Here is a 13622-nt window from a genome sequence, read left to right as displayed (position 1 = left end):
GCTGGCAAGACACTGAGCCGCATCTTCTGAGGAATTTAATAACAGAACATTGTTGGATGCAAATGTGCAAATGTGAAAGGGGGAAAAATCTATGAAATGAAAAGAGAAAAAGAAAGAGAGGCAATATCCCTTCTTGTCTCTCAGCTGCAGTTGACCCCTTCACCTTGATGGGGCCGGAGTTTCAAGACGTTCCTTTGCAGCATCCCTTATTACGGAATGTTTTCAATTCCAGGGTAATATTCCTCGTGTCAGAATGGCTCAACGCAGAAGCACTGCAGAACGCACACGAGCTAATAATATTCTGACTATTATTATTTTTTGAAAAAACATTGATCTGACAAGCCTGCTCCTGTGTCTTGTTCTGTTTTCTTGTGCTTTCCCGAGATTCCGGTATTTGCACAGCAACATGTCTTGAGTGTGTTCTGTCTCGGGGACATTTCTGAAAACACTGCCGTATAAAGGCACAGGGTTAGCCCTACAAATTGCTCTGTTCTTCTAGATCTCTATCTCTTTATTGAACGTTTTGTGCATGGGATCCTCTTCTTATTGAATGCTTCATGCATGGGGTCCATTGCGGCCTCATTCTGTGACAAGAAGTATAAGGGCTGCATCTAGACTCAGGAGGAGCAGAATCAATACCTGCATGCTCAGGTCCACAAAGCAGATATCTGTTCGAATTCCTAGCCCTGGGACCTAATGGCTTCCAATTTGGCTGCACTCACATGCAATGTTAAACCAGACCTCTCCAAAGTGGTGCTGTCCAGGTAATTTTTGTTGTTTAGTCGTTTAGTCATGTCCGACTCTTCATGACCCCTGGACCAGAGCACGCCAGGCCCTCCTGTCTTCCACTGCCTCCCGCAGTTTGGTCAAACTCATGCTGGTAGCTTCGAGAACACTGTCCAACCATCTTGTCCTCTGTCGTCCCCTTCTCCTTGTGCCTTCCATCTTTCCCAACATCAGGGTCTTCTCCAGGGAGTCTTCTCTTCTCATGAGGTGGCCAAAGTCTTGGAGCCTCAGCTTCAGGATCTGTCCTTCCAGTGAGCACTCAGGGCTGATTTCCTTAAGAATGGAGAGGTTTCTGATTGGGCTTGCCAATCAGAAGGTGGGTGGTTCGAATCCCCGTGACAGGGTGAGCTCCCGTTGTTCGGTCCCAGCTCCTGCCAACGTAGCAGTTTGAAAGCACACCAGTGCAAGTGGATAAATAGGTACCACTGTGGCAGGAAGATAAACGGCGTTTCCGTGCGCTCTGGTTTCCATCGTGGTGTCCCGTTGTGCTGGCCACATGACCCGGGAAGCTGTCTGTGGATAAACACCGGCTCCCTTGGCCTGAAAGCGAGATGAGCGCCGCAACCCCGTAGTCACCTTTGACGGGACTTAACCGTCCAGGGGTCCTTTACCTTTAAAAAAAGCTTGTATGTAGAACTTCTGTCTCCTTTTCATCTGGCAGGAGGGCTTTGCACAGGGTGGGCGCCACTACCAAGAAGGCTCTGCCTGGTTTGCTAGACTACAACTCCCACCATCCCAGAGTCCCTCAACTTCTGGAGATTCCCCATCCTTGCCTTAAGAGGCAAGGGCTCATTTTTTTGATATACGAGCACCTGGAGGAAAGTGCGGGATGTGCCTGTAAACAAAGGCAGAGATGGGCCTCTGGGTGACCCTGGGATTATGTAACGGTGAAAGAGAGTAGCCTCTTTGCTGCCTCCTGGCAAACCTTGTGTGCCGTTTCACATTGCAGTAGCCTCTTGTGTGAGTCGCCCCGAAGCTTTGTGCCCTTCCCGGTGCCTGCTCTCTTTCCGAATCTCATTGTGCTCATCCATCACCCCTATCACGGTGAGATTCCTAGCAGCCTGTTTGCCTGGAAATGAAGACGAAAATTCAGGGCGGATCCGGATAGGATGGCTTCAACTTGCACATGGGACGTTTAAGAGTTGCCATTTCGGTAAAAACATGTCGACTTTAGTCTACTTTTTCACAAAGTGTGTAGTCAAAGGAAGGCTAACCTGGCGCCTTTATAGCATGTATTTAGGCACCAAGCAAAAACTTTATTCTATAACCAGGCTTTTGACTGTCTGTGGCCTTTTAGAAGTGGGTGAGATGTTTTTAATCCATTTCTTTTCCCTCTTGGGTTTAATGAATATCTGTGGGAGGTTTTGCCTGTCTGTTTGGTTGGTTGTAAGTCGTTTTTGTGTTGCCCTGGGTGAGATAAAGTGAATACTAATACAGTGGTACCTCGGGTTACATACGCTTCAGGTTACATACGCTTCAGGTTACAGACTCCACTAACCCAGAAATAGTGCTTCAGGTTAAGAACTTTGCTTCAGGATGAGAACAGAAATTGTGCTCCGGCGGCACGGCGGCAGCAGGAGGCCCCATTAGCTAAAGTGGTGCTTCAGGTTAAGAACAGTTTCAGGTTAAGAACAGACCTCCGGAACGAATTAAGTACTTAACCCGAGGTACTGTAATAATGAATACTAATAAATAAAGGCTAATGGAAACCAGCGTTTGCAAATATGCCTACATTTTCATGTGATAAATCCATGTAATGGAGACATTCCGGAAGAAAAGTGAAGCATGCCGAAGAATAAATGTCCATTCGTTTAAAAAGAAACCCCTGAATTGTCTGAGCTGCCCTCTTAATTTGTTTTTCTCTTATTTCTCCTCTTAGAAAGCCCACCGGCAGCGATGTCCAGGAACGGCTACTTCTTCGAAGAAACAGGCAAGTAGAATCCTACCTTACGAGTAGCAAACCTATCTTCTGCTAATGTAGCCCAAATGACAACACTCTGCGCTGCAACACCTTGTTGCAGAGCCCACATGTTTGTTTGTTTTATCTCCCGCTGGCTGACTTCTTTGCATTTGATCTCTTTTTCTGTCTGTTCTTCCTTCAAAGCTGCAGTTCCCAAATGTTTCCTGGAGGGAGGAGACTCGCTCCCTTCATCCGGAACTTAGCAATCAGAAATTTTATCATTTCTTTCGGCGTCCTACGGGGAGTTAATCTTGTTCTCCATTGCTATTCACCAATTATATGAAATCACCGGGGGACTTTGTCAGGGTGTGATGCACAACTCCATCTCTCCGTACCATCTGAATCGGGAGAAGGCAGCTCAGGTGTTTGACCGTTGCCTGGAGGTGGCGATGAGATGGATTGGGGCCAATAAATAGAAACTGGCATGATGGAGGGTGCTCTGTGTTACGAGCTCTTGGGTCCAGGAAGCAAGTAGATTTCCTTTCCTGGGGAATGTGGCCCTCGCCTGGAGGGATCGTAGAGTTGGAAGGGACCAGGGTTCAGCAAACTTTTTCAGCAGGGGGCCGGTCCACTGTCCTTCAGACCTTGTGGGGGCTGGACTATATTTTGGGGAACTGGCGATCCATGCGGCAATTCCCAGACCGTCTGCGGGCCGGATCCAGAAGGCAATTGGGCCTGATCCGGCCTGCAGGCCTTAGTTTGCCGACCCACGATCTAGTCCAACCCCCTGCAATATACAGTGGTCTGTTAAACATTAAAAGCTTCCCTGAACGCGGCTGCCTTCAGATGTCTTCTAATAGTCTGGTAGTTGTTCTTCTCTTTGACATCTGGTCGGAGGGTGTTCCACAGGGTGGGTGCCACTACCAAGAAGGCCCTCTGCCTGGTTCCCTGTAACTTGGCTTCTTGCAGTGAGGGAACCACCGGAAGGCCCTCGGCACTGGACCTCAGTGTCTGGGCAGAACGATGGTTGTGGAGATGCTCCTTCAGGTATACTGGATCGAGGCCGTTTAGGGCTTTCAAGGTCAGCACCAGCACTTTGAATTGTGCTCAGAAATGTACTGGGAGCCAGTGTAGATCTTTCAAGACTGGTGTTATGTGGTCTCGGCAGCCGCTCCCAGTCACCAGTCCAGCTGCCGCATTCTGGATTAGTTGTAGTTTCCGGGTCACCCAACCTCTGCTTAGAAACCTGCAATGAGTCCTCCACCTCCTGAGGTCATCCATTCCACTGCCAAACAGCTCAAGAAAGTTACTTGGAATCTATTTTCTTGTCATTTGACTCCATTGGTTTGGGTCTTCCGCTGTGGAGCAGGAGAAAACATGGTTGCTCCATCTTTGATGTGACAGCCCTTCCAATATGAAAATAGCTGTTATCTCCATCTCCTGTGGATAGCTCAGTTGGTAGACCACGAGGCTCTTAATCTCGGGGCCGGGAGTTCGAGCCCCACACTGCACGATAGATAACCCTTGCGGTCCTTTCTGACTCTACAATTCTGCAATTCCTCTTTCCCAGCTCTCAACTGTCCTTCGTAAGGCTTGGTTTCCGAGACCCCTTCATCATCGCCCTCCTCTGCAAGTAGCATGGCTTAATGGTCCTGAGCGATTTGCAGCCCTCCCTGGTTACATGGGTAGCAGAGGAGTTGACTTGCTTAGTGCCTCTCCGTCTTGGAGAACTCCAGGGATCGACTAATTGGTTTTGCTGGCAATGCAGAGCTGCAGTCTTGCTCCAGGGCACTGAGGTCCCCAGACAGCTCCGGTTGTTTTCTCTGGTTCCTCTGCCTCTCCCCCCCCCCCACAGCCTTTTTGAATTGCATCCCCCCCCCATTACTTTTGTCATTGCGTTTGGTATGTCTGCCTTGTTTATAACTCTCCAAATTCTTTGCCTGACTGTGGAATTAACCCAAATGCTTTACTGAAGCAAATCCATTCAAGATGGTCCTGGGATATTTCCTTGCTGTCTGCCTTGTTTTACCAAATGAACACACAGACAGAAACACACAGTGAATTGTCAAGGGGTCTTGGAACGGCAAACTCTCCTTTCTAGGGCAGATCCATACTGCTGGCTGCATGCATGGTTCTTTAACCAGAGGGGATGAGGAACAGGACTATTGCATTGCAAGCATTGCTGTAAGGTAAAGGGTAAAGGGACCCCTGACCATTAGATCCAGTCGCAGACGACTCTGGGGTTACGGCACTCATCTCGCTTTACTGGCCGAGGGAGCCGGCGTACAGCTTCTGGGTCATGTGGCCAGCATGACTAAGGTGCTTCTGGTGAACCAGAGCAGCGCACGGAAACGCCGTTTACCTTCCCGCCGGAGTGGTACTTATTTATCTACTTGCACTTTGACGTGCTTTCGAACTGCTAGGTTGGCAGGAGCTGGGACCAAGCAACGGGAGCTCAACCCATCGCAGGGATTCGAACTGCCAACCTTCTGATCGGCAAGTCCTAGGCTCTGTGGTTTAGACCACAGCACCACCCGCGTCCCAGCTCTGGGGATATTGTCAGGCATTAAAAAAAGTATCTGGTACAAATAGGACAAAGTAAAGAAATAGAACTCAATGGGAACTCACAAAGCAGACTTCTGTGCCTGCAGTGGAACTTCTCTCCTCTCCTGTTCCCTTCAGCCCTCCTTGCACCCTCAAAATCATCTCTGGAGGGTTGAGGGACCCTCCAGAGCAGATTTTGTGGGTATATGCATAGGGGTAAAGGTAAAGGGACCCCTGACCATTAGGTCTAGTCATGACCGACTCTGGGGTTGCAGCACTCATCTCACTTTATTAGCCGAAGGAGCCGGCGTACGGCTTCCGGGTCATGTGGCCAGCATGACTAGGCCGCTTCTGGCGAACCAGAGCAGCGCACAGAAATGCCATTTACCTTCCCGCCGGGGCGGTACCTATTTATCTACCGTATTTTTCGCTCCATAAGACACACCTGATGATAAGGCACACCTAGTTTTTAGAGGGGGAATACAAGAAAAAAAAAATCTTTAAAGGGAGCGCTGAGCAGAGCCTGTATGCGTCCCAGGCTCTGCTCAGCGCTCTCTTTCACGAGCCGCGTGGAGCGTGTGTGCGGCACTTGCAGGCTTTTCCCCGAGGAGGAAGAAGGGCAGCCCATCACTGATGGCTCTTTAAAGGCTCTTGGGGGTTTTCCGGGAGGTGGGGGAAGGGATAGAGGGGCTAAGCCAGGAGCTAGAACAGCAAGAGGGAGCGTGGCACAGCGATCCCTCTCGCTGTTCTGGCTTCTGGGATAGCTGCGCAGCCTTCATTCGCTCCATAAGACGCACACACATTTCCCCTTACTTTTTAGGAGGGGGAAAGTGTGTCTTATACAGCGAAAAATACAGTACTTGCGCTTTGACGTGCTCCTGCTAGGTTGGCAGGAGCAGGGGCCGAGCAACGGGAGCTCACCCCGTCGCGGGGATTCGAACCGCCGACCTTCTGATCGGCAAGTCCTAGGCTCTGTGGTTTAACCCACAGCGCCTCCCGCGTCCCAGCATTGCTGTAGGATGGTGCAAAGGACAAGGATCCGAGGAAACCGAAAAGAGCCGAAAGCAACATGTGCCCACAGTTTTTCCGTTTTGCCTGTTCCGCCTCCTGCCATTTGCCATCTCACCTGTAGATAAGACTTCATGCCATCGAGGCATCTCAAAACCCGCGGAATGGTTTTCATTCCTTCCTACTTGCAGCCAAAGACATAAGGAAACCAGATGGAGAAGGCTACAGTTTATAGTGTATTCTGGGGTCTCCGTTAGGACCTGCAGGAAAAGTCTTGAGACCCTCCGGTTTGTTTATATTGGGGGTGGGAAAGGGGGGGGGAGGGTAAAGGAATGTTGATACTGGGAATACTTCGCGAAAAGTCTTGCCAATTCTGTCTGATTTGTATTTAAAGCATCTGCCCCCCCTCCCCACCCGCCGCCAAACTGACAAGTTTAGAAAAGGAAAAGGGTGAATAAGGGGGGGGGGTTGGGGGAGCCGGAGCTGGCTGGAAAAGGCCGAGGATGAAGCCTTCTGATTTTGCGTGCAAATTCTCTCTTTCGTATGAGAGCTAGATTATAGATTAAATGCAGCGCTCCAGCGCTGTTGGGAATAGTGCCGCAGGGCTCACTTTGAGACAAATCTCAAGCGATCTGTGCGACTTAAAGGTTTGTGCGGTTCTTCAAGCTGTGTTGACACACAAACAATTATTTTCAGGATTAAAAAAAAGGAAGAACCAGTTCAGGCGTGTCAAGCGTCTTTTTCAGAACATAAGGAAATCCTGCCCGCTGGATGGGGCCAAAGCGGGTTGGACTAGATGACCACTGGGTGACTTCCAACTCTAGGATTCTGCTCCTGCACTCCATTCTCACAGGGACCAGCCAGATGCCCATGGGAAATCCGGAAGCTGCTTCTCAGTGCGCCCTCCCTGCTTGTGATTTACACCAGTTGGCAGGCCTCCTGGGGGATGCCAGGACTTGAACCCAGGACCTTCTGCTTGCACAGCTAGTGCTCTGCCACTGAGCTACGGTCTTTGCCAACTCAAGAGGCAGCCATATAACCATATACACTGTGCACCACTTCTTCTTCTTCTTCTTCTTGATGTTTATTATTTATTTTTCTTTTAAAAAAACATCCTTAAAATATCAAGGACTTCCCTTCTTCTCCATCCATGCTTCATTTTGCATATCGTAAATCCCTGCATATTTTACATAAACTGAACCATTCAGTATTCTATTGTTACATCCATCAAGACTTATTTACACTGTTGAATTTATCTTAATGCTGCCAGCGTTTTCAAGTGTACACAGTCCCCCCCATATATTCAATAAACATTTTCCAATCTTCTCTAAACGTATGTTCTTCTTGTTCTCTTATGTTAAGTCCGCAAGCTGTGCATATTCCATCAGCTTCAGTTGCCATTCTTCTTTAGTTGGGACCTCGCTTGTTCGCCATTTTGGGGCTAACGAAACACAAGCTGCAGTAGTGGCATACATAAATAACCTTTTTTGACACCTGGGAATTTCCATCTGAATTATCCCCAAAAGAAAGGACTCTGGGGGTTTTTTTTGGAACACTACTTTTAAACACTTTTTTCAATTCATTATGGATCATTTCCCAATACTCTTTTACCCTTTAATAGGTCCACCACATCTGAGAGAACATTCCCTCCATCTCTTTGCATCTCCAACACTTACCTGATTCAGTCTTTTACATCTTAGCAAGCCTGCTACTCCGACTCTTCTGTCTCTCCCCCCCCCATTTTATTGCACACATGTGATTTGTTTGTATGTTGGTGCAGAAGGAGGGTGCTTCAACCCTTTCTCTCTTACCCTAACAGCGCTCTGCATCCGTGCTTATCTAGAACCTGCAGGGTTGGTGCAGCAGCAGAGTAGAGTTCAGTGGGAAAGCAGTTGCCGCAAGTCAGGTTAGGTGTGTTTCTTCCTGCTCCCCCTTGCTTCTTCTTCTTCCACACCAGTGTGGTGTAGTGGTTAAGAGCAGTAGTCTCGTAATCTGGTGAACCGGGTTCGATTCCCCGCTCCTCCACATGCAGCTGCTGGGTGACCTTGGGCCAGTCACACTTCTCTGAAGTCTCTCAGCCCCACTCACCTCACAGAGTGTTTGTTGTGGGGGAGGAAGGGAAAGGAGAATGTTAGCCACTTTGAGACTCCTTCGGGTAGGGATAAAGCGGGATGTCAAATCCAAACTCCTCCTCTTCTTCTTCTTCTTCTTCTTCTTCTTCTTCTTCTTCTAGTCCAACCCCCTGCAACGCAGGAATCTCAGCTAAAGCATCCCCAGCAGATGGCCATTGAATCTCTGCTTAAAATCCTTCAAGGAAGGAGATTCCACCATATTCTGAGAGAGTCCATTTCACTGTCAAACTGCTCCAGAGCCAGTGTGGTGTGGTGGTTAAGAGTGGTGGACTCCTAATCTGGTGAACCGGGTTTGCTTCCCCGCTCCTCCACATGCAACTGCTGGGTGACCTTGGGCCAGTCACACTTCTCTGAAGTCTCTCAGCCTCACAGAGTGTTTGTTGTGGGGGAGGAAGGAAAAGGAGAACGTTAGCCGCTTTGAGACTCCTTTGGGTAGTGATAAAGCGGGATATCAAATCCAAACTCCTCCTCCTCCTCCTCTTCTTCTTCTTCTTCTTCTTCTTCTTCTTCTTCTTCTTCTGCTTCTTCTTCTGCTTCTTCTTCTTCTTCTTCTTCCTTCGGCAATCACTTTGTCGAGTAAGATTGTCTTCCATAAACACGGTTTTAACAGCGGGTTCGTAAGCAACTGTGGAGGCCAATTCTGGGTCCACACGTCCTTCCACAGTGGGGACATTCGTTCCCGGGCGGGAGTTGATCATGGCGAGGGTTTGCACCATTTCCCGATCGCTGTGGGACTTTGGGGGGTTGGGATGGGTTTTTGGAAGACGCCTGTGCATGAATTTGTTTTGTGTGTGCAGATCAGTGCACACTGACCAATGCACAGTCTTCGCAGTAAGGCTCTACAGTGGTACCTCGGGTTACAGATGCTTCAGATTACAGACTCTGCTAACCCAGAAAAATTACTTTGGGTTAAGAACTTTGCTTCAGGATGAGAACAGGAATCATGCTCTGGTGGCGCGGCGGCAGCGGGAGTCCCCATAAGCTAAAGTTAGGTTAAGAACAGTTTCAGAACAAATTAAGTTCTTAACCAGAGGTACTGCTGTATTCCGATGGCATGAGTATCACAACGACCTGTAGATTCTTATCTGCTGCGGCCTTCACAGCCGTTGTAACATACGGCTTGTTATCATCTGCCTGTTCTGCCATTGAGAACTTCTTGGATCATTCTTTGTCCAGCTCCTTCCCTTTGACCTTTCCGCCTTGCGTGACCCTGCTGGGAGTACGAGATTCCCAACGGCTTCACTCACAAGGGTCATAGGAATGTGCAAGCCCACTCCCCACGACAAGGTGATGATCCCTTGCAATGCATGCCCCTCTCCCGAGGTGTTCTGCAGGATTCTAAAACGAAAGAACCTCCCCAAATTCCAAGAGATTTCAATGCATTCTTCTGCGTCTTGTAGATTCTTGCAGAAAGGTAGGAAATATCATTCACCGGCCTTTGGGTGGTTGCCAGTGTTGATAAGTGCAGAATTCTTTTTTGCAGCCGAAGCAAGCACAATCTGATTGATGCTAAAACCTAATAGAAATGGGTGCAGCAGAGATCCGAGACGCTGAGCACCCTTGAAGTCGAAGGTGGTGCTTTAAAAAAAAGGGAGACAGTAAGATTCTGTGTCGCTTAGCAGTTTTAGCAGATGGTGTTCGTTGCACAAAAGGAAATTTGCACAGAATGTTGTGCAATTATTGTTTGTTTTGTTTTACGAACAGCTCAGAAGCAATTTTGGTTATCAAGTGGCAGTGTTTAATAATAGGTGAAATCTGGCTCAGACGTCCGCCTACAATTGACTTTCTGATATCTCTTGCCAATAGTTCCACAAATCTTGTTGAATGCACTCACAGCACCGATGCAGACCTGCTCTCTTGCCTTTTAAGCTCAAAGCAAAATTTATTTATGGTTTTGTTTGTTTATCTTTGTCAGCTGCTTTGAGACACGTGTGAAAAGCAGGGTATGATTTTTTAAAAATAAATAAAAACGTGTGTGTCTGCAAAAAACATTTATGACACATACCCTGCACTGCTTGTCGGTTAATTGAAAAATAACCCCTCTGTCTAAGTTCAACTGTTATTAGATTGGAATTCCATACGAGATACAGATTCAAAGAAGTGATTGATTGGTTTCTGTCTGTTCCCCCAATCTCTTTAAAAGACGTGGGCAACCTGATGGCTTTGGCCGAATGCTTTGCAAGACCCCCCCAACCCCCCCCCTTAGTTTCAAATGCTCTCTGCAAACAATTCAGTTCAGATCTCTGGCAAGAGTGATGTGATACCTGCCTGCTACACACAGAGAGAAGGGCAATGGGGTGGCTGAAAGAGAAAAGGGGTGGCCCCACCCATTTTCTTCTCTCTCTGGTACCCCACCCACAATCTGCATGCAGCCCCCTAATGGATTACTTATGGCAGGGGTCAGCAACCTTTTTCAGCTGTAGGCCAGTCCACCGTCCCTCACACCATGTGGTGGGCCAGCCTATATATATATATTTTTTTTTGGAGGGGGAATGAACGGATTCCTGTGCCCCACAAATAACCCAGAGATGCATTTTAAATAAAAGGACACATTCTACTCATGTAAAAACACACTGATTCCTGGACCGTCCGTGGGGTGGATTGAGAAGACGATTGTGCCGCATCTGGCCCCCGGGCCTTAGGTTGCTTACCCCTGACTTACGGAATCTTTTAATGTTTAATGGGACGGGGGTGGCGCTGTGGGTTAAACCACAGAGCCTAGGGCTTGCCGATCAGAAGGTCGGCGGTTCGAATCCCCGGGATGGGGTGAGCTCCCATTGCTTGGTCCCTGCTCCTGCCAACCTAGCAGTTCGAAAGCACCTCAAAGTTCAAGTAGATAAATAGGTACCGCTCCGGCGGGAAGGTAAACGGCATTTCCGTGCGCTGCTCTGGTTCACCAGAAGCGGCTTAGTCATACTGGCCATATGACCCGGAAGCTGTACGCTGGCTCCCTTGGCCAATAAAGCGAGATGAGCGCCGCAACCCCATAGTCGGCCACGACTGGACCTAATGGTCAGGGGTCTCTTTACCTTTTAATGTTTAATAGGTTATTGTATTTTAATATTTTGTTGGAAGCCGCCCAGAGTGGCTGGGGAAACCCAGCCAGATGGGCGGGGTATAAATAATAAATTTATTATTATTATTATTATTATTATTATTATTATTATTATTATTCTTATAAAATGGTTGAGTTGGAAGAGACCCTGAGGGTCATCTAGTCCAACCTGCTGCAAGGCAGGAAAATGCTGCTGCCCCATACAGGGACCGAACCTGCAACCTTGGCGTTATCAGCACCACTCTCTAACCAACTGAGTCAGAGGTTTTCAACCTTTTTGGGTCCACGGCTCCCTTGACCAACTGCATTCTTTCTGTGGCTCCCCTGTGGGGCTCAGGAGCCCAGTTAGGTCACCCCTTTGCCTGTGGAGCTGGCAGTCTATCATGTTTTTTGAAACCCTCCCTTGTGGAGTGTTCCCTCTCTCCCCTCTCCTTGGGAGTCCTCTGGGCAGCCATTGCTGCTGCCCCTGCACTCCGAGCTGCCCCCTTTGCCCCAAAGAGAGGGGCCTCTTCAAACTGCCCCACAGGGGCCTGGGAAGCACCCCCTGGCCAGCACCAGAGACGCCATTCACCTGGAGAGCTTGTGACCAGGGCTGCTGCAACAAACAGCTGTGCAAGCCTTGGGGAGGCAGAGATGCGAGAGAAAACCAGAGGAGGCAGGAAAGGATAGAGGGACAGAGGCCAGTGTTGCCTGTGGCACGACTGCCCAGCATTCAGGGCACCCCAAAGTACCATGGCGCACTGGCTGAAAACCACTGAACTGGGCTATCCAGCTCTAAATAGCGAAAAGTTTGCCTTCCCTGTTGTTGTTGTTGTTGTTGTTGTTGTTGTTTAGTCGTGTCCGACTCTTCGTGACCCCCTGGACCAGAGCACGCCAGGCAGTTTTGTCTTCCACTGCCTCCCGCAGTTTGGTGAAACTCATGCTGGTAGCTTCGAGAACACTATCCAACCATCTCGTCCTCTGTCGTCCCCTTCTCCTTGTGCCCTCCATCTTTCCCAACATCAGGGTCTTTTCCAGGGAGTCTTCTCTTCTCATGAGGTGGCCAAAGTCTTGGAGCCTCAGCTTCAGGATCTGTCCTTCCAGTGAGCACTCAGGGCTGATTTCCTTCAGAATGGAGAGGTTGGATCTTCTTGCAGTCCATGGGACTCTCAAGAGTCTCCTCCAGCACCATAATTCAAAAGCATCAATTCTTCGGCGATCAGCCTTCTTTATGGTCCAGCTTTCACTTCCATACATCACTACTGGGGAAACCATAGCTTTAACTATACGGACCTTTGTTGGCAAGGTGATGTCTCTACTTTTTAAGATGCTGTCAAGGTTTGTCATTGCTTTTCTCCCAAGAAGCAGGCGTCTTTTAATTTCGTGGCTGCTGTCACCATCTGCAGTTTGCCTTCCCTAGCTTTGAAAAAAGGTGTTACCTTTTGATGCTGGGCATCGCCTCTCCTGGTATGTCCCATGGAGGACTTTACTGTCTTCAAATAAAAACATCTTGGAGGTCCCAGGCCACAGGGAGGTTAGGCTGGCCTCAACCAGAGCCAGGGCCTTTTCAATACTGGCCCCGATCTGGTGGAACGCTCTGTCACAAGAGACTAGGGTCCTGCGGGACTTGACATCTTTCCGCAGGGCCTGCAAGACAGAGCTGTTCCACCTGGCCTTTGGCCAAGGCACAGCCTGACCCCCTCCTTTGGTAATCCTCACAGAACTCTAGCCCAATGGTTGCCATGAATTTGATTTTGAATTGATTTTAGAATGAATTGATTTTAGAATGCATGTCAATTAATTGATTGTGATTTTACGTAAACTGTGTTACTTTTATTGTTGTTAGCCGCTCTGAGCCTGGCTTCGGCTGGGGAGGGCGGGATATAACTAAATTATTATTATTATTTTATTTTATTTTATTTTATTTTATTTTATTTTATTTTATTTTATTTTATTTTATTTTATTTTATTTTATTTTATTTTATTTTATTATTTCATGCTACAGCGGTATAGAAATATTTCTCTAAATCACATTTTTTGTTATTGCCTTTTGCACCCCACTTTTCCTCAGCTACACGGTGGTAGTTCTTGTGCTCCACCCACGTTTTGCCCCCCCATACCCAAAGAACAAACAGATCCCCACATTGTTTAAAAACTAGGTGATGCTTGAAACATTAGCTCGCTTTCCCCAGGAGCGATTGTTTATGAAAAAGCCCGC

At 48.3% G+C, this 13622-nt stretch overlaps 1 protein-coding gene across 5 annotated transcripts in view; it reads left to right on the top strand.

Moving 5' to 3' along the window:
- Positions 1–13622, top strand: part of SLC4A11 (solute carrier family 4 member 11) — a 234448-nt gene that overhangs the window by 110069 nt on the left and 110757 nt on the right. For all 5 annotated transcript variants that reach the window (XM_083571209.1, XM_083571208.1, XM_083571212.1 and 2 more), the window contains exon 2: positions 2666–2716. In XM_083571209.1, coding sequence (XP_083427335.1) covers positions 2666–2716 — 51 coding nt within the window. The remainder of the gene's footprint in view (positions 1–2665; positions 2717–13622) is intronic.

Source organism: Podarcis filfolensis (assembly GCF_964270895.1).
Source record: "Podarcis filfolensis genome assembly, chromosome: 9".
Classification (NCBI taxonomy): domain Eukaryota; kingdom Metazoa; phylum Chordata; class Lepidosauria; order Squamata; family Lacertidae; genus Podarcis; species Podarcis filfolensis.
The sequence above is the reverse complement of the archived record's forward strand: the minus strand, read 5'-3'. Positions and strand labels throughout refer to the sequence as shown.